Source organism: Mytilus edulis, chromosome 8, assembly GCF_963676685.1.
Source record: "Mytilus edulis chromosome 8, xbMytEdul2.2, whole genome shotgun sequence".
NCBI lineage: Eukaryota > Metazoa > Mollusca > Bivalvia > Mytilida > Mytilidae > Mytilus > Mytilus edulis.
This window is the reverse complement of record NC_092351.1, coordinates 68,183,485-68,206,914: the sequence shown is the minus strand read 5'-3', so window position 1 is coordinate 68,206,914 and position 23,430 is coordinate 68,183,485. Positions and strand designations below refer to the sequence as shown.

General features: G+C 31.6%; 1 protein-coding gene across 3 annotated transcripts in view; it reads left to right on the top strand.

Moving 5' to 3' along the window:
• Nucleotides 1–252: 252 nt before the first annotated feature.
• LOC139486842 (IgGFc-binding protein-like) overlaps nucleotides 253–23,430 on the top strand; it is a 33,045-nt gene continuing 9,867 nt past the window's right edge. The window contains exons 1-3 of one of the 3 annotated variants that reach the window (XM_071271892.1): nucleotides 253–316; nucleotides 4,171–5,456; nucleotides 18,637–18,724. In XM_071271892.1, coding sequence (XP_071127993.1) covers nucleotides 4,200–5,456; nucleotides 18,637–18,724 — 1,345 coding nt within the window. In that variant the 5' untranslated portion in view covers nucleotides 253–316; nucleotides 4,171–4,199. Of the gene's footprint in view, nucleotides 317–346; nucleotides 435–4,170; nucleotides 5,457–18,636; nucleotides 18,725–23,430 lie in introns of those variants that run through there. The other 2 variants (XM_071271891.1, XM_071271893.1) reach the window with 2 other exon arrangements.

The window sequence follows — 23,430 nt, the reverse complement described above, 5'->3', positions numbered from 1 at the left end:
TCAGGAAATAAGCTTAATGCCTTATTTCATTTATTGCCGCTAACATACAGATAAATAGATCACAGATGTGTTAATGCTACACAATTCAATATGTAGAATAAAGACATTAACATTTAAAGACTATTAAGAAACACTTATAGAAAGGAACATAATATTAGTAACACTTAAAGTCGTTCATCAATTTTGTGGTGAGGACCTCTCACATGCTACAACAATCATTCTACATTTAGGCATAAATAACCTCCAGACCTACCTTAAGGTCAGATTTATAGAAATATGTCACAAGTTCAATGACAGTGTCCACTGTTTTATCTCGGTAAGTAGTACAAGTTACATGACACGACAAGATAACCAAAAGCCTTCTACTTTAGAATCAATCATGAGGATACAACTGATTCTCCACGTTTTATTTTTAATTTTTCAGCTTGCATTAGGTAAGCATGGTTAAACAAAATACTAGAACATACCCGTGATATCGCGGGTTCGCGACTTATTTTAGTATTGGTATTGTCATCCGATTATAACGAAGGTACACAGTTTTCTCTGCTTTCAAAATCTTTCTGTTTGAACCCATCGACCTGGAACTTATCAATTATTGGTAATATGGTTCATTCCCTCTATTCCCACCTTAAGTTGCCATTTTTCACAATAATCATCAAATTTATTTAACATGTTTTGTAAATCTTCACTACTCTCGGAAAACATCACAGTGTCATCCGCACATAATAACATAAATATTTTTAAAAATACTGTTAACTCGTGTTCGAGGTCATCACTAATAGAATTTACACCAAGGACATCTTTGCCTTCAAAAAAATGCTGTAAATAACTCTGATTTCTCGGCATTAAATATAATGCGTGATTTTACATTTTCGTACATATTTTGTATAATACGGAAAAATTTGCCATTTATATTATTCTCTAACAGTTTAAATAATAAAAAAATTCTTTGTATAAAATCAAAGGCCTTTTTTCAAAGTCGACAAAGGCACAGTTAAGTTTCTTCTTCCTTGATCTTAGTAACTCGAATATTGTATCTTTATTATCAAAGTCTATATAAACTATAGATATACAATTATATCAACATCAATAATACATATAATACATACATAAACACCGACTATGTGACACCAGAAGGTGTTGTAATGATAAACAAACATTATTTTAACATTTCGGATCTAAGCTTAAAAGATCTAAATATAAATTTACCTAAATTACACAATTCTTTTACATTATTAGTACTCATCAGTTTAATAAATTTGTACATCGACGGTTTTTTCCAATAAAATGGCTTAATACAAATTGTTCTAAAACCGTGAAAACGTGGACATTTGAGGATGAAATGAAACTCATCCTCTATATCATTTTTACAAAAAGTACATATTCTATTATTTCTTGTTATACCATAAAATCTTCCATTTTCTATAGCTAAGTTGTGGCTACTTAATCTTATTTTTGTTATACATTTTTTGTAAACATTTGGAATTGGTTTGCATAAATAAAATTGCAGACACAAATTATCTAACATATATTTATAATTAGAACATTTTGAAGACATATGCAACTGAGCATCAAGTTCTTGTTTTAGACAATCGTACAAACGTTGCTTTATGACAGCAAAATATACATCAGGCAAGTCACAAATAAGGTTTTGGCAATACCATACATCACCTAAACCAATAAGAAAAAGTTTGTTCTTTATAAAATACAACCAGTTACACTTATTATTTGGACATCTCTCTAATTCACAATATAAGTAGTTATAACAATTTTTCAATATACAGTTTGAAGTATTTAGCAATTTAAACCAATATTTGAAAATCTTACATTTTCTTGCGAAAATAAGAGGTAATCTACCTAGTTCTTGATATATCATAACATTGTTAGTAGACAACTTAACACCAAGTATATTTTTACAATAGTTCATGTAGGGGGCTTTATGTGCACCCCATATTTCGCTTGCATAATTCAATAAAGAATTTATATAAGTATCAAACAGTGGTAACAAAGTGACATAGTTTAAACACATACTTTTCACATTTCTTCTTAAAGCAAACATTGCTTTTCTACCTCGTTCTGACAATTTCTGTTGTAACATATTATATTTGCCATTAAAATTTAAAAGTACACCAAGGTAAGTAAAATTATCAACAACTTCAATTTCCTTATTATTATAATACCATTTCTCATCAACATGAACTTTTCCACCTTTCCTAAATACAACAATTTTAGTTTTATCAATATTAACACTAATGACCATTTTGATGTATACTCATATAATGTATCAAGCATTTTTTGTAACCCAAAAACAGATTCTGAGAAAATAAACATATCATCAGCATACATTCAATTCTTTCATCTCATATAGTATGGCATTATTATTAATGAAAGCCATTTCACAATCGTTAACATATAATGAAAAAAGTATGGGCGATAACACCTCTCCCTGCATCAAGCCCAATTCATTGGTAAAGTATTCAGAATTAAAACCATCAACACATACACAAGTAGACACATTAGTATACATAGATTTAATTACAGTTAAAAGTTTACCTTGAATACCAATGTGTGCATATACTGAAAATAAATTATCACTGAGTAGTTGAATATCCATGTCTGAAACCGGCTTGATTTTCTAGTAAAATAGAGTACTCATCAAGATAATCATATAATCTAGTCTTAATAAAATAGAAGTAAAAATCTTACCAAGACATGACAAAAGAGTGATAGGAAGGTAAGTATGTGGTTCGGCAGAGCTACCTTTGTTCTTAAAAAGACTGGTATGACATTACCTATAATCCATGCCTCGGGTAAAATACCCGAATCAAAAATAATATTAAATATATACACATAAATATCAGGGCCTTAAATGCCGACCGGCATGAAGAGGATAGGTGAGGTGACACATAAATATCAATCATACAATCAATAGACGAGGAAATGTTTTCATTTATAATCATATCGTCACCCGACGATTTGTTATTTTTTATATGTTTTATAGCTTTTAATATTTCTTCAGCTGTAATACTTTCATTTAACATAGAATGTGAAGATTCGTGGCTAACATCATTGTTAATATCATAAGTATCTCCTTCATACTTAATTTGTTTATATCTTTAAAAAAAAATTAAACAATGACTCAGTGGTGATATTACAATTGTTTTTATGTTTAACTTTATTCCAAATTTTCCAAAATTCCCTGGGGTTTTTGAATCGCATATTTCTCATCTTAGTGCGCAAGTTTTCGTTATATAGTTTAATATTCTCGTCCATGACTTTTTTGTAATGAGTTTCTGACTGTCGAAGTCTTTCTATAAATAAATAAATAAACAAATAGAGATACATTAAAATGAAACAAAGTTATGCGCATTATTTTCTTTTAAATTAGTTGCAAATTGAATAATCAAGCGCAAATTACAAGGTTTGTTGAAGAAATCTGTTTATTAATACTACGATTACAGCTGACCTTCTCAAAACATTTAATTGCTTTCATTTTTGTATGCAAGACAGTACCTCTTTATACATTCAAACTGCTGGAAAATTCACCAAAGGTTTCACAGAAGTTTAAACAAAAACATTGTATTTTCTCATGGAATTTATAAAGACTTTTCAGAATTAAGCATAAAGTTTTTGAACCCTTCTGTAGCAAAAATATTGTGCCCTTTTGTACATTTAACAAAGGAAAACTTCGTCCATAGCAATATTTTTTATTCAGCTGTATTACATTTTTAAAATAGAAAATGGGAAATTTGTGCCAAATAAAGATACTTTTTTGTAGAAAATTACAGAGATTTTCGTTATAAAATTTCAAACATCGATTACTCACTGTGCTAGCGTTTATAAGGTCCTGAATACATCCTAAAATACCTTGTGATGGGTCACTTATTAACAGCGTCATGTAGTAGATGTAGACATTTGTCTTTTAAAATAGAGCTGCTACGAAAGGATCGTAATGATACTATAAGGATAAATTAATGAAATTGAAGCGCTAAATTGACAGCTCGGCATCCCTTCATTGGCTTCCAATTCTACGATTGAAAAATAAGTGGCGTATTGGGGAGATGATTTTGAATCCTAGCTGTGAGAAAATATATATTTCGTAAATTAGTTGACCGTGAATATAGTCATTATTAAAATCTGAATTTAAAATATTGCTTTATTTTATCACAGGTGCATTGGATAACAGAGGAACTGAGTTTATGGTTGCATTTATGGACAACAAAATTCTAGAAAACAATGACATTCAACCAGAGATATTTGTTACTACGGCTAAAAATAAACTAGTTCATGTAACAATTACCGGGGCTCCGAATTCCAAGCTTCATCAAACATTCACTGTTACTCGCGGTCAAGTACATCGTGCTGCTTTTGACACAAGTTATCGTCTGGTTCAAACAGAATTGGCCAGAAAAGCTATATTGATCCAAGCTGACGATGAGATTGTTGTCTATGGGGTCAACCGAGAGGTATTTTCAGATGATGCGTATCTCGCTTTGCCTACAGATGTCTTAGGTAAAGAGTATTATACACTTTCGTATTCCCCATCTTACTACTACTGCCTATTTGCTGTTATTGGTATACAGGATAATACACATGTCTCAATTCGACTACCAAACACTCCGAACCTTAATATAACTTTAAAAGGTCACACATACCAGAGGAATCAATGGATTAATGTTACATTGGACAGGTTCAGTACACTTGAAATTCATGCTATTCCAGATCTTACTGGATCTTATGTCGTATCAGATAAACCAGTAGGAGTTCTGAGTGGAAACAAAAAAGCAGTAGTTGGTTCAACTGGAAACTCGCGTGATCATCTAGTTGAAATGCTATTACCAATATCTTCGTGGGGCAAGAACTATGCAACCGTGCCTATCCCTGAACGAACTGTTGGAGATATATTCCGGTTTTTATCAAGTGAAGATAATACACATGTAAATATTACTGGCGTTATCAACGGCAAACCGTTCCATGATACTCTTACTATTCCAAAAGCTGGCCAGTATGTACAAAAACAGTATGACTCTGCTCTCTATTCTCACATCGTATCTGATAAACCGATATCTCTTTTCCAGTTTTCTAAGACACAAAAAACTGGTGACTTGGCAGATCCAGCCATGATCATAGTTCCCCCAATTGAACAATATGCTGCAGATTACACGTTCACCACACCAAAATACTCTAAAGGAGACTACACTAACTATTTCATGTTTATTGTTGATTCAACTCAGAAAGCTGGGCTACGGTTGGATAATAAACCGCTTCCACAAAATCAGCATTATGTATCTATTCCAGGAACAAATTTGGTTGCTGGATATATCAAAATATCGGTCGGCACCCACTCTGTCAGTCACACAAATCCTACGTCTGTCATCGGAGCAATACTATTTGGGAAGGCAAATCTTGAGTCGTATGGGTTCCCTGTTGGACTGTTGCTTACACCTGTGAATACAGTACGTATATAAGCGATTCGTTATTTATTGGTGTTGTCAAGTTGCACAGTTTTGACTAACCGGTTAATCAGATTATCGTTCCACCGATTAACCGGTTAACCGTATATATAGTACGTACCAACAAATGTACGTTTTTATAATACGATGAATTGAAGCTTGTCCTTTGACATTATAAGGCTTTATGTTAGGATTACTGGCGAATTTTGACTTTCAATAATAAAATACTCAGTATCTACTATGGTGCTTTGTAATAACATCAGATTGAAAAAACATCTTGATATTGTCGAATTGAAAATGTCTGAAACCGATGATACTTTGAAATTCTTTTTTTCTTGACGTCTCAGAAAATAATGTGAAGTGTTTCAATTTGAAATGATTAAGCTTGTTACTCGCACCATCAAGTATATATTAATTACATCCACTTTGATTTCCATTTTACAATTTTTGAGTTGGCATTTCGTTTAAATTAAAGCCTTGCACGATGTAGGTTGCACAATCAGATGTAGGTCTACGCACTACTTGATCAAAAATAAAATAATAAAGCAAATCGTAAAACTTACTGATTTAAAGTAACTGTTAAAAAACATTTATATTAATTATGTTTACTTAAGATCTTGCTCCGAGCTGATAGTCAAGTTGTATAAGTTCTAATTAATTTTATGTTTTTTTAATAACAATAGCAATCAGCATACTTGACAATTGATCTGTCGAATTAATCATCACGACGACTAACCCTTATACTGCCAGCGGGCCGATCTGGGCCGATTGACGTTACCTTTAACTGCCAATGGACCGATCGGGCCGATTGACGTTGTCTTTAACTGTCAAAGGGCCGATTTAGTTGTTCTTTAACTGCCAATGGTCCGATATGGCCGATGGTTAAGGTTCATAAAATAAATATTGATTTAAGCAATAAAAGCATAATTTAATGATGTTCTGTCAATGCCATTTCATTCTCGTTTCATTTTTTCATTTTTCATGACGTCATTTAGCCATTTTTATGACGTTACAATGATGTCATGTATATTTAGCTATCACATATGAATTTTGCTGTTCGTTAATCAATCCGTTGGTTGTTTTTTTTTGTTGATTTTTTTTTTTAAATGTTTCACACTTTGTCATTTCGGATTCTTACTGTACGATATGGGTTTTGCTCGTCATTGTTGAAGGTCTTGAAGGCAATGCCAATTTCATTCGTCACGTCAAATGGTCACAATGAAGATGTTTGGTAATTGCTACATTGGGGCAATATCTAGTTGAATAATAGGCAATTTGGTGCCACATTTTCACAGGTTTATTTCGTTAATTGGTTATATTTTTGTTGTGGAGCTTTTTTATTTTCTATTGGGATTTTTTTTAGAAAAAAAGTGGTTTTTACATGAAATAAATATATGGCCAAAAAATAGAGGTGACGAATACTTTTGATCATGTACTGTCTTCACATGTTTCGCTTCTTAAACATTCTTTGCCCAATAAAAACCAATTTTTTTTAGAAAAAAAGTTGTTTTTACATGAAATAAATATATGGTCAAAAAAATAGAGGTGAGGAATACTTTTAATCATGTACTGTCTTCACATGTTTCGCTTCTTAAACATTCTTTGCTTTTAAATATTTAATTTTAAGCATTTCTGCATGATGATAGTAAATCCAGAAAAGGTCTATGGAAAATGATTTAAAACAAAACTTTGTATTTCTTTCTTTTTGTGTGTGTATTTTTTGATAGGTTATTTTGAGTTTATGATACTTTTATTTGTTTTAATCAATACTTTATTGTAATTCGAAAGTGCACAATAAACGACTATTATCATAAATTCATTTATTAATATTTCATTTTGATAACTATTAACAGATATGAAACATATAGTTTATAAACATATGTAAGTAAGTAAATATGGATGACATTATCAAGAAATAAATAAATCATTAAATATAACAAAGAGTCACAAGCAATATAAGTCACGATTTTTTTATATACACGTCAAAGATTTAATATCTTGGTTTTGTACGACACACTCTTGGTCCTTTGCTCAGATTTTTTTTCTAGTCTTTGCGGGATTCGGATTTCAAAATTATTGTTCACTGCTCGATCGACTCGGGCACTGTTGGCTGTTTTGCAGTCGTTCGTAAGTTTGAGAAAAGGTCTATAGGAAAAGCATATATTTGTTTTAATATTAAAGTTATGACAGTGCACATACCAAAGAGAAAAATATCCAAATACCAAGGATTTGTATAGTAAGTCTTACTTTACAAATCCTTGCAAATACTAAATAGCATTTAATTGTTATGTAATAAATCTGTATTTATTCATCACCAGTTTATGCTTATTTAATTATGATATATGATGCTTTAACTAAACATACATATACAGAAATTACCTAGAGCATTTTATGACAATATTTCTTTAAAAGATTCTGATTCAGATTCAATATTTGATTAAAGTCTCTCCACTTGTATCATTATAATATGAACATTGAATAAAACAGCAATTTTGTAAATATAATATATATACTCGCTACGAAACAGGAGAAAAGCTCAGCAGAGCCTAGCTTTTCGTCCTGTTTCTAAAGCTCATACAAATAAATTTTATATTTTCCGACAATGTACATATTTTGTTTTTATCCCGAAATTTACACCAAACACTCGAAACTTTCGTTGTCAAATGTAAATCATTGTCTCTAATTTTCAAAGAAATCGATCGTTTAAACGCGGACCGTGATGAGGACACCCAAAATGAACTGGTTCACAAAAAGAAAAATCCCCATTTCCCTATGCATGCTCAACATGGAATTGGGGTAAAAGGAGACCTTATTTGTACATGTACAAATATAGCAAAAATTTATTTGTATACCTGTTATTTGTACAATAGATGGCTGATTGCGGGATATTTTAAAATACAAGTGCCATCCTATAAAGAATTATGAGAGACTATAGAAATTAAACTAAATTATTACTATATAATTAGCATGTCTCTAAAACATTTCCGTTCTGTAAAACCATATAAAAACATAACCTAAAATATTTCAGTTCTGTAAAAACATAACTATTAATCCAGCATATAAAAAACTTTTACTTCTACTATTTAATTTTGATTAAAATTTTTTGGCTAAATCTGAAAAATAAAGTTGACTAAACGGTATGCGTTTTCTCATCGTTTAAGGTTGTATTGCGCGACCTTTATTTGCTTGTATCTTCGTCATTCCATCTCTGGACAGTGGTGGATAGTTGTCTCATTGGCAATCATACCATAACTATCTATTTATATGAAATATGAATTTAATAATAATAACCTTTTGCAGAATTGCAAGCGGTCTGTCATACTTGTTGCATTGAACCCCAAGGACGCCACATTTTAACTCTTGTATTTGAAATAAGTCTGTATTATAATTTGTGTCTATTCGTGCAAATATTGAAACAGTAAATGGGGAAAAATAAAAAGAAAGAATAGACTACAATATACTCCGCTTTGAGTAAAAGCCAATTTCTATTGTTCTTACTATTATTTCCGCAAATCTTTTATTTCGAAAAGCGCAAACAAACACTTTTTCCAAATATTTTTTTTGGAAAAATGAAAAAACGGGATTTTGTGGAAATAAAACCAATATTTTTGTAGAAAATCCATAGACAGAGATTTTTAATTATAATATTTTAAACATCGATTACTCGCTTGTTTATTTTTATGATGTGCTTGCATTTATTTTTTACCAAAAGTTCTAAATAAAAATCTATAAATTTCCCAAAACTTCGACTAAAGTTGAGCGCATCCTCTTGAATTGGTCAATATAAAGTTGTTTTAATCAATATCTAAATTTATAAAACTTGTTTTAAGAAAATCATTGCTAGCACTGCATGCGATAATCCTCTATCTATTAAGCATCGAATTGCCAAATCGAATTGTACAAGGGGAAAGTCCGCGGATTTTCTCTAACATTTCTATATGTTTAGCATTGAATCGACACAAAGGCACATAATTCTTAAGACGGTTAATGTTTTGAATATACGAATTAATAAACTTATTTGCAAAAGAGAGCAAACATTATTTATTGTTGTATAAGTTGATGAACTTTACCCTCTGATTAGAAAAGCACTCTCTGGAGTTAAGGTTACCTTCTGTAGCCCGTTGAGTACGTAATTTTCAAACTGCAATAGTATCAAAACAACAAATGTAATGAATACAGATGGGACATTTTGAATATAAACCAAGGGGAAACTTCGTGCAAAGCATTCTAATGTATTGTTTCATTGCATTTAATAAAAAAAAAGGGGGACTTTGGCACATAAACTTTATAGAAAATCCAGTCTTCTATACTGAGTTTTTTGTTATAAAATTTTAAACAGTTGCTTTTCTATGATGTGCTAGTGCATGTTTATTTTTTACAAAAAGTCCTAAACAACCTTTAAATAAAACAAAAACTCGTGCTGAGGTCACTAAAGTCGATAGCACCTTACTTTTGTGTCACAATGTCGCATTTTTGTGCCTGTCCCAAGTCAGGAGCCTCTGATAGTCGCCGCATTTTTGTGCCTGTCCCAAAGTAGGAGCCTCTTGTATTTTTTTAAAATCTTAGTTCTTTTATATGGTTTGTGACGTCCATTTTAATAAGTACACAATTTTGTTAATTAGTACACAGTTTTGTTTTGCTGAGAACCACCTCCATGGGCGGGATTTTCTCGCTGCGTTGAAGACCCATTGTAGGCCTCCGACAAGTGTCTGTTGTCTCTTTGACATTTTACTTATATCCATTCTCAATTGTATATGTATGTTGTTGGCACCTTCCAGCGATTAAATTTCCATTTGATAATATGAAATCTTTCAGCATCTAATAATGTTCCATATTCGCCGAAAAAAAATCAAGCTTAAATAAAGGCAACAGTAGTATACCACTGTTAAAAACTCATAAATCCATGGACAAAAAACAAAATCGGGGTAACACCGAGGGAAACGCATTAAATATAAGAGGAGAACAACGACACAACACTAATATATAACACACACAGAAACGGACCAAGCATCAGACAAAATCCCACGAGAATAACAAATATAACATCAAAACCAAATACATGAATTTGGGATAGACAAGTACCGTGACATGTCTTATCGCAATGTGAAATAACGCTCAAAAATAAGAGAAAACAAACGACACAACGTTAAAATATAACACACAGAGAAACGAACAATAATATAACAATGGCCATATGCCTGACTTGGTACAGGACATTTTTAAAGGAAACAATGGTGGGTTGAATCTGGTTTTGTGGCATGCCAAACCTCGCACTTAATGGCAATGTTAAATATAACATTGAAATGACAACATACTATTACAGGACTACAATACAAATAAATAGGAGAACGTATTAGACAAAGAAGCACATGATTGATAGATAACAAAAAGCATCAGGTTTAAAATTCAATACGCCAAAAACGCGCCTCGTCTAAACAAGACTCACCAGTGACGCCATTTATGTGATACCGTATCAGAAACTATTGATAATTAATTGTTTATCGAAAAAATCAATAATAATTTAATGCTCTTCGCCCATCTTTTTGTGAATTGAATTTATGTGCGAAAAATAAACATACATGTAAACATTATACAACGGACTGTCAAACATCTAAAAGTTCATTAATTATGCAATTGTTTGCATACTGGAAAAATCAAGCCGACAACTGTGAATTGTGATACCTCCGATGATGAACAACAAACATGCTTGATTACATTCCATTCCAACTCCAAGAAGGACTACATTTGATGATTTTCATAAATTACATTTTGTAGATTATCTTGCTGATAAAGTTGGGTTTCAATGTTTCATTGCATGATTGTGTACTGACTCATACCAGGATTTTATTATATTTTTGTATTATGTTGACGGGTATGACGCTCTATGTTTGTTTGGTATGTTTGCTATTTAAACTTTCCTTCTGCTTAATTTGATATAACACATTATTGAATGTAACAAATTATTGAATATAACAAATTGAGAATTTCTCTACTAATAGAATGATTTTATCATAAAAGTGATAAATTAAAAGATAGCGTAGCCCAAACTGGCACATTTTCTGTTTATCTGACGTCTAGTGACAAATATCGAATGTATATTCAAAACTCAATTTACAGGTTTAATGTTTCTTTTTCCAACCCTCTTTCCTTTTTATTTAAGACTGTTTTGGTGACTTGTTCCTTTATTTCATCGTATATGGAACCTTGTGTCTTAGAACGAACACATACAAAAGAGAAAAGGGGGGCCTATTTGATCAATTTATATTTTATTTTTTTTTCAAATCAAAACGAAGCAAACAGTCCTATTGACTATTGAGTTATTTTACATAAACTACTACTAACTTGATATTTTTGTTTCAAAATTTATAATTGACTGGTAATAACTGCATGGTCATTTTGGTAAATATTAGGACTTACGTATAATACCACTGTAAAATGTATATATGTGCATTTCTTTCAGAAAATAATTGAATAAATAAATAGATATATAGATATAACGTGTATTGCAGGGTTGTCAAACACATAAGTTATAAATAGATAGATATAACGTGTATTGCAGGGTTGTCAAACACATAAGTTATAAATAGATAGATATAACGTGTATTGCAGGGTTGTCAAACACATAAGATGATAGATAGATATAACGTGTATTGCAGGGTTGTCAAACACATAAGATGATAGATAGATATAACGTGTATTGCAGGGTTGTCAAACACATAAGATGATAGATATAACGTGTATTGCAGAGTTGTCAAACACATAAGATGATAGATATAACGTGTATTGCAGGGTTGTCAAACACATAAGATGATAGATATAACGTGTATTGCAGGGTTGTCAAACACATAAGATGATAGATATATATAACGTGTATTGTAGGGTTGTCAAACACATAAGATGATAGATAGATATAACGTGTATTGCAGAGTTGTCAAACACATAAGATGATAGATATAACGTGTATTGTAGGGTTGTCAAACACATAAGATGATAGATATATATAACGTGTATTGCAGGGTTGTCAAACACATAAGATGATAGATATAACGTGTATTGCAGGGTTGTCAAACACATAAGATGATAGATAGATATAACGTGTATTGCAGGGTTGTCAAACACATAAGATGATATATATAACGTGTATTGCAGGGTTGTCAAACACATAAGATGATAGATATAACGTGTATTGCAGGGTTGTCAAACACATAAGATGATAGATATAACGTGTATTGCAGGGTTGTCAAACACATAAGATGATAGATATATATAACGTGTATTGTAGGGTTGTCAAACACATAAGATGATAGATAGATATAACGTGTATTGCAGAGTTGTCAAACACATAAGATGATAGATATAACGTGTATTGTAGGGTTGTCAAACACATAAGATGATAGATATATATAACGTGTATTGCAGGGTTGTCAAACACATAAGATGATAGATATAACGTGTATTGTAGGGTTGTCAAACACATAAGATGATAGATAGATATAACGTGTATTGCAGAGTTGTCAAACACATAAGATGATAGATATAACGTGTATTGTAGGGTTGTCAAACACATAAGATGATAGATATAACGTGTATTGTAGGGTTGTCAAACACATAAGATGATAGATATAACGTGTATTGTAGGGTTGTCAAACACATAAGATGATAGATATAACGTGTATTGCAGAGTTGTCAAACACATAAGATGATAGATATAACGTGTATTGTAGGGTTGTCAAACACATAAGATGATAGATATAACGTGTATTGCAGGGTTGTCAAACACATAAGATGATAGATAGATATAACGTGTATTGCAGGGTTGTCAAACACATAAGATGATAGATATAACGTGTATTGCAGGGTTGTCAAACACATAAGATGATAGATATAACGTGTATTGCAGAGTTGTCAAACACATAAGATGATAGATATAACGTGTATTGTAGGGTTGTCAAACACATAAGATGATAGATATAACGTGTATTGCAGGGTTGTCAAACACATAAGATGATAGATAGATATAACGTGTATTGCAGGGTTGTCAAACACATAAGATGATAGATATAACGTGTATTGTAGGGTTGTCAAACACATAAGATGATAGATATATATAACGTGTATTGTAGGGTTGTCAAACACATAAGATGATAGATAGATATAACGTGTATTGCAGAGTTGTCAAACACATAAGATGATAGATATAACGTGTATTGTAGGGTTGTCAAACACATAAGATGATAGATATATATAACGTGTATTGCAGGGTTGTCAAACACATAAGATGATAGATATAACGTGTATTGTAGGGTTGTCAAACACATAAGATGATAGATAGATATAACGTGTATTGCAGAGTTGTCAAACACATAAGATGATAGATATAACGTGTATTGTAGGGTTGTCAAACACATAAGATGATAGATATAACGTGTATTGTAGGGTTGTCAAACACATAAGATGATAGATATAACGTGTATTGTAGGGTTGTCAAACACATAAGATGATAGATATAACGTGTATTGCAGAGTTGTCAAACACATAAGATGATAGATATAACGTGTATTGTAGGGTTGTCAAACACATAAGATGATAGATATAACGTGTATTGCAGGGTTGTCAAACACATAAGATGATAGATAGATATAACGTGTATTGCAGGGTTGTCAAACACATAAGATGATAGATATAACGTGTATTGCAGGGTTGTCAAACACATAAGATGATAGATATAACGTGTATTGCAGAGTTGTCAAACACATAAGATGATAGATATAACGTGTATTGTAGGGTTGTCAAACACATAAGATGATAGATATAACGTGTATTGCAGGGTTGTCAAACACATAAGATGATAGATAGATATAACGTGTATTGCAGGGTTGTCAAACACATAAGATGATAGATATAACGTGTATTGCAGGGTTGTCAAACACATAAGATGATAGATAGATATAACGTGTATTGCAGGGTTGTCAAACACATAAGATGATAGATAGATATAACGTGTATTGCAGGGTTGTCAAACACATAAGATGATAGATATAACGTGTATTGCAGAGTTGTCAAACACATAAGATGATAGATATAACGTGTATTGCAGGGTTGTAAAACACATAAGATGATAGATATAACGTGTATTACAGGGTTGTCAAACACATAAGATGATAGATATATATAACGTGTATTGCAGGGTTGTCAAACACATAAGATGATAGATATAACGTGTATTGCAGGGTTGTCAAACACATAAGATGATAGATATAACGTGTATTGCAGGGTTGTCAAACACATAAGATGATAGATATAACGTGTATTGCAGAGTTGTCAAACACATAAGATGATAGATATAACGTGTATTGTAGGGTTGTCAAACACATAAGATGATAGATATAACGTGTATTGTAGGGTTGTCAAACACATAAGATGATAGATATAACGTGTATTGTAGGGTTGTCAAACACATAAGATGATAGATATAACGTGTATTGCAGAGTTGTCAAACACATAAGATGATAGATATAACGTGTATTGTAGGGTTGTCAAACACATAAGATGATAGATATAACGTGTATTACAGGGTTGTCAAACACATAAGATGATAGATAGATATAACGTGTATTGCAGGGTTGTCAAACACATAAGATGATAGATATAACGTGTATTGCAGGGTTGTCAAACACATAAGATGATAGATATAACGTGTATTGCAGGGTTGTCAAACACATAAGATGATAGATATAACGTGTATTGCAGAGTTGTCAAACACATAAGATGATAGATATAACGTGTATTGCAGGGTTGTCAAACACATAAGATGATAGATAGATATAACGTGTATTGCAGGGTTGTCAAACACATAAGATGATAGATATAACGTGTATTGCAGGGTTGTCAAACACATAAGATGATAGATATAACGTGTATTGCAGAGTTGTCAAACACATAAGATGATAGATATAACGTGTATTGTAGGGTTGTCAAACACATAAGATGATAGATATAACGTGTATTGTAGGGTTGTCAAACACATAAGATGATAGATATAACGTGTATTGTAGGGTTGTCAAACACATAAGATGATAGATATAACGTGTATTGTAGGGTTGTCAAACACATAAGATGATAGATATAACGTGTATTGTAGGGTTGTCAAACACATAAGATGATAGATATAACGTGTATTGTAGGGTTGTCAAACACATAAGATGATAGATATAACGTGTATTGTAGGGTTGTCAAACACATAAGATGATAGATATAACGTGTATTGTAGGGTTGTCAAACACATAAGATGATAGATATAACGTGTATTGTAGGGTTGTCAAACACATAAGATGATAGATATAACGTGTATTGTAGGGTTGTCAAACACATAAGATGATAGATATAACGTGTATTGCAGAGTTGTCAAACACATAAGATGATAGATATAACGTGTATTGTAGGGTTGTCAAACACATAAGATGATAGATATAACGTGTATTGCAGGGTTGTCAAACACATAAGATGATAGATATAACGTGTATTGCAGGGTTGTCAAACACATAAGATGATAGATATATATAACGTGTATTGCAGGGTTGTCAAACACATAAGATGATAGATATAACGTGTATTACAGGGTTGTCAAACACATAAGATGATAGATATATATAACGTGTATTGCAGGGTTGTCAAACACATAAGATGATAGATATAACGTGTATTGCAGGGTTGTCAAACACATAAGATGATAGATATAACGTGTATTGCAGGGTTGTCAAACACATAAGATGATAGATATAACGTGTATTGTAGGGTTGTCAAACACATAAGATGATAGATATAACGTGTATTGTAGGGTTGTCAAACACATAAGATGATAGATATAACGTGTATTGCAGAGTTGTCAAACACATAAGATGATAGATATAACGTGTATTGCAGAGTTGTCAAACACATAAGATGATAGATATAACGTGTATTGTAGGGTTGTCAAACACATAAGATGATAGATATAACGTGTATTGTAGGGTTGTCAAACACATAAGATGATAGATATAACGTGTATTGCAGAGTTGTCAAACACATAAGATGATAGATATAACGTGTATTGCAGAGTTGTCAAACACATAAGATGATAGATATAACGTGTATTGTAGGTTTGTCAAACACATAAGATGATAGATATAACGTGTATTGTAGGGTTGTCAAACACATAAGATGATAGATATAACGTGTATTGTAGGGTTGTCAAACACATAAGATGATAGATATAACGTGTATTGTAGGGTTGTCAAACACATAAGATGATAGATATAACGTGTATTGTAGGGTTGTCAAACACATAAGATGATAGATATAACGTGTATTGTAGGGTTGTCAAACACATAAGATGATAGATATAACGTGTATTGCAGAGTTGTCAAACACATAAGATGATAGATATAACGTGTATTGTAGGGTTGTCAAACACATAAGATGATAGATATAACGTGTATTGTAGGGTTGTCAAACACATAAGATGATAGATATAACGTGTATTGCAGGGTTGTCAAACACATAAGATGATAGATAGATATAACGTGTATTGCAGGGTTGTCAAACACATAAGATGATAGATATAACGTGTATTGTAGGGTTGTCAAACACATAAGATGATAGATATAACGTGTATTGTAGGGTTGTCAAACACATAAGATGATAGATATAACGTGTATTGTAGGGTTGTCAAACACATAAGATGATAGATAGATATAACGTGTATTGCAGGGTTGTCAAACACATAAGATGATAGATATAACGTGTATTGTAGGGTTGTCAAACACATAAGATGATAGATATAACGTGTATTGTAGGGTTGTCAAACACATAAGATGATAGATAGATATAACGTGTATTACAGGGTTGTCAAACACATAAGATGATAGATAGATATAACGTGTATTGCAGGGTTGTCAAACACATAAGATGATAGATATAACGTGTATTGTAGGGTTGTCAAACACATAAGATGATAGATATAACGTGTATTGTAGGGTTGTCAAACACATAAGATGATAGATATAACGTGTATTGTAGGGTTGTCAAACACATAAGATGATAGATATAACGTGTATTGTAGGGTTGTCAAACACATAAGATGATAGATATAACGTGTATTGTAGGGTTGTCAAACACATAAGATGATAGATATAACGTGTATTGTAGGGTTGTCAAACACATAAGATGATAGATATAACGTGTATTGTAGGGTTGTCAAACACATAAGATGATAGATATAACGTGTATTGTAGGGTTGTCAAACACATAAGATGATAGATATAACGTGTATTGCAGGGTTGTAAAACACATAAGATGATAGATATAACGTGTATTGCAGAGTTGTCAAACACATAAGATGATAGATATAACGTGTATTACAGGGTTGTCAAACACATAAGATGATAGATATATATAACGTGTATTGCAGGGTTGTCAAACACATAAGATGATAGATATAACGTGTATTGTAGGGTTGCCAAACACATAAGATGATAGATATAACGTGTATTGTAGGGTTGTCAAACACATAAGATGATAGATATAACGTGTATTGCAGGGTTGTCAAACACATAAGATGATAGATATAACGTGTATTGTAGGGTTGTCAAACACATAAGATGATAGATATAACGTGTATTGTAGGGTTGTCAAACACATAAGATGATAGATATAACGTGTATTGTAGGGTTGTCAAACACATAAGATGATAGATATAACGTGTATTGTAGGGTTGTCAAACACATAAGATGATAGATATAACGTGTATTGTAGGGTTGTCAAACACATAAGATGATAGATATAACGTGTATTGTAGGGTTGTCAAACACATAAGATGATAGATAGATATAACGTGTATTGCAGAGTTGTCAAACACATAAGATGATAGATATAACGTGTATTGTAGGGTTGTCAAACACATAAGATGATAGATATAACGTGTATTGTAGGGTTGTCAAACACATAAGATGATAGATATAACGTGTATTGTAGGGTTGTCAAACACATAAGATGATAGATATAACGTGTATTGTAGGGTTGTCAAACACATAAGATGATAGATATAACGTGTATTGTAGGGTTGTCAAACACATAAGATGATAGATATAACGTGTATTGTAGGGTTGTCAAACACATAAGATGATAGATATAACGTGTATTACAGGGTTGTCAAACACATAAGATGCAGTATGGAGATGAAATAGACAACGACTGCGATGGTGAAATCGACGAAGAAGAATGTGATGGAAAAGGTTATTATGATAATGATGGTCAAGCAAAGGCTTAGTATGATAGCAATATTCATTATTGTTTGATTAATGTATTTCTCTATAAACCCAAACTGCATTAATCTTCACGAAAGTTATAAGACAAAATAAAACATAATTTCACTTTCCCTGTTTAACAGCATCAAAGTGAAACAAAGCTGAAAACATTGACTGGACTTTTGAAATTGGCTATTTTTTTAATTTATTTCTTTATTTCATATCACGTTTTTCTACAAAAAATAAAAAATAAAAAAAGGTAATATACAATAAATGACTATGATTGAATAAAAATAAGATCTATTTGTTTTTATCCGGGGGTAAAAAAAAATCTATTTTTTGAAAAATGTAAAAATTACAAAAATAAATATTTTTTTTGCGCCAAAATTAAAAAAAAAAAAAACACATTTTCAGACATATAATTGTATACTTACATGTATTTCAAAAGTTCAAAATACAAATATGCTTGAAGGAAAACATATAATATTGCAAATTGAGGCTTCAAAATAACGTTTCTATTACTCACACCACTGAAGATATGTGGATATGGTGTACACATGTTTGCACTTCATGTGTTGAGAGGTAAACAATCTTTTCCGCAAGTTAATCGTTTTCTGTTTTGCATTCTTTCGCTTTGTAGACAACAACGTGATCAAATTCTTGATATATCTTTACTTTATTTCATCAGACACAAATGAGTTGAAGTTAGAATATTTTAAGTATAAACCACTTTTAAAGTGATGTTTATTCCAAATTTCAGAATGAGATGCTTGTTTGAAATTATCTTTCCTTGTTTGTGTTTATAGTAAATGTACAATATAATGAAGTGACCATACTATAATAAGTTTTGCACAATCTCTGCTGAAACTAACCCATGAATGTGATATGCATACACACACATGATGTGCAGTCTTTGTTCGATTATTAGATAGTTTTGTTAGTTTTTAGGATATATTATTGATCATGCATTAATTTGATTTACATTGTGACACAGAAGTATTAGTTTTCATCAAGAGTGATACTATATTTAATGTCAGTCAGAATTCTTAATTTTTTGAAATTGTCTCTCAACTGTTCTTTTAAACGAGAAGTATTAACATTTAGATAAACCTTATATATTTACAGCTACATCTCATTAAGAATATTGAACTTTGATGGTATCAGAGAAATAATGAGTTTAAAACATCTCTGCCTTCTTAAATAGACAAAGGGTCATATAAATTTGTAAATTTTACATGGGAGTTTTTAATAATATAAATTTGTAAATTTTACATGGGAGTTTTTAATACATGGATACAAAGGACAAACATAGAAACTCCAATATCTACATGTAGTAAAATGAACAACTCTGACAGTATTGAAATATTAGGCTTATGTAGGTTATATATAGTTCATTTAACTAAAACTGTAGGAACAAGAATGTGTCCCCAGTACACGAATGCCCCACTCGCACTATCATTTTCTATGTTCAGTGGACCGTGAAATTGGGGTAAACCCTCTAATTTGGCATTAAAATTAAAAAGATCATATCATAGGGAACATGTATACTAAGTTTGAAGTCGATTGGACTTCAACTTCATCAAAAACTACCTTGACCAAAAACTTTAACCTGAAGCGGGACAGACGGACGAACGAACGGACGAACGAACAGACGGACGCACAGACCAGAAATCATAATGCCCCTCTACTATCGTAGGTGGGGCATAAAAATAGAATGAACGTGTTAGACAGACATCTTATGACAGATATATAGACAAATCTGACTGGATCAGATTTGAAGGCAAACACAATGAACATTTGTATACTTGTGCTTCTTGTGTGATCTTATGTAATATGGAATTATAGGAATGAAATAATCTTTCAAAATATGGGGATTGAAATGGGGCTCCAGTACATTTAAGCTCCCTTGAATTACTTTAAAATTTTTAGTTGACCTAGATAGAATGATTAATTTAAATTATAATCCAGTTTTAGATGATAAGACAACACTTTGAAAAAATGGTCAAAACAATATCTTTTTGAAAACGTTGGTCATATCTAAATTAAATCATCTGTTTCTATCTATCCCTATAGCTAGTCCTGATGAGAATATGTTACGTAATTTAACAAATAAAATGTATGGTTTGATATTGGATAATAAATCAGATAAGGCCAAGTGAGATCTTTTATGTCAAGATTATTATAAGGGTGGTTTAAAAATGCTAAATTTAAAAGCATACAGGGACTAAAACTTACACTGGTAAGACGGTTGTATTACTCGAATTTTAAGTGGGTTAGATTAGTCTCTATTGTTAAGCAAATAAATTTTATTGAACTAAGTTATATTGGGCCTATTAAAAGGTCATCAATTAACTTTCGGCAAGAGGTTTTTGATGCTGGGAAAACCCTAAATCAAATTAAAAAAACAAGATTATATCGTATTCTTTATGGGAGGTAGAAAACATATACATTGGTGGCTCAAGAGTTTACTATAAAAACTGGGCAAGCGCTGGAATTTGGACAGTGCAAGACTTGTAACATTATCAGGGCAAAGTTATGTCATTTTAAAATTTTCAACAATTATATCAATTTAGACCAAACATTTTACATTATTTTTGAATGGCACACTCGCTTAATGAGTAGCTTAACACGATCAATATCGAAGTAAATTAAGGTAGGGAAGCCTTTTAGGGCCATGCTTATTTACTTTTTACAATTTATTATAACAAATTATTAATTTGATATAACAGATTATTAATTTGATAGAACACATTATTTATTTGATATAACAAATTATCTATTTGATATAACAGATTCTCCAATTCTTCGTGAATTTATCCCTTTCTGCACCCATTGTAAAAAAAAATTTAACCAACGTGTGGTTCGTTTGATGTCAGTTTTTCATTGGTTAAAATCCGATTATGACGTCGAATTTTCTTGCTTTCCTCTGAATTTCCTATTGTGATGGTATGAAAAAAGACGACCATGCCTGATGACGTCACATAAAAAGAATACATCTTTTTGCAGATCATCTGAAAAGAAGGCATAAATTTGCCTGCATATTGTTTGAAAATTATTAGAGAAACAGATTCCACCACCAAATCTCGTGTAATTAATTATTTATCCACTCTCGACAGTTAAATTTTAAATATTTAAAACGCTCGGCGAGCCTCGCGTTTTAAATTTGAAAATTTAACTGTCTCGAGTGGATAAATATCGTATCTACGTTACGCACGCTGTTCCTACAACCCCTAGGATTTGTAACACAAATCTTCGAAAGTTCCTCCGCAAAACAAAATAAAAATGTTAGCAAACACGAACCACCATAAAACAAATTCAATATATGTTTTAAATTATGTTTTTATAGCTCTTGATCATATACTTAGTAATATCTAGTATATTTGAGGATTAAAATAAAGCTATGTGAAAAAAAACGGATGTCCAACGTTACATTTATGAAAAACTGTTTTGACTCTTATGTATAGTGATCATATTTCTTATTCTCTGATCTTCCGGAAACTTGGCAGGAACAACGGTATGTGTCGGTTCTTTGTGGCGTTAAAGCCGTTATTTTGCCAAATTTCATTTGACTCAGCGGCCGCATATTAAGCTTGAATGAGAAAAATGTCCAACGACGTTTTTCGGTAACTTAACGTCTGAAAGTGAATTTTATAAGAAGTTATAGCGGAAAACGAATAAAAAGAGTAAAACAATAACAACATCTACCAAAAGTACAAATATTTACCTCATTGTTCGTTAGTTCAAATATTGCAGATTTTATAAAATCTTCTCTACACAGTTGTTTTTCAAGCGGTAGCCATTTTGTCCAAGTTGATATTTCATTTTTCAAAGCAGTTAACGCGTATTTTTTAACTGATATTTCAATAAGTTATTTATAATTGATCAAAACAAAAGTTAGATACACGAAGAGTAAAAAATGCCAAAATTCTTTTCTTATTAACTACATATTTGGGTCTTTAAGGAATAAATTTTTTCAACACATTACAAACCGGTAGCCATTTTGTCCAAACGTCGAAAAACGTCGAAAAATCCGAAAAACGCTAATTTCCGACGTTACATGTCCTAAAGTTTCAATTAAATGTTCATGATAATTAAAACAAATCGTTTGGTGAAATTTGGAAAAAGATGTTGATGGCTGCCGAAAAAAAAGAATAGTGCATGTTGCTACATGTATAGACTCCGACCGGGACATAGATTCGACACAGGTTAAATTTTGAAATTTGTATTGGTCGTTAATAGCTTTTATCGATTTATTTAAAAGAATCGTGAAAAGGGAAATTAAATCGCATTACATGAACTTCGTTCAACTTTTGCAAAGACAAATTGGAAACACCAAGACAATCCTCTAAATGTAAAATGCGAATTTTAATTTATGTTGCGGAAGGACTTCGAAATAGATCTTTTAAAGTAGTCTCTTCAGTAAGGTGTATTCACCAATTATATTAAAAGACTTAATACAAGTCCACGGAATGTTTTACCTTGCAATTTGTCCTGCTTTTCATGTTATAACTGAAAGTTATTCCTATACTACATGTACTATCGAAGCCGGAACTTCTCGTCAATAATATTAACTTGTGCATGAAATTGAGGTAATTGAAAGACAAATCCAAAACAGCGACGAAAACCGTTTCATTGAATTAATAAAACCCGGGATTATATTAGCCGTTTTTACGGACAATTCAAGAGTAGATTAC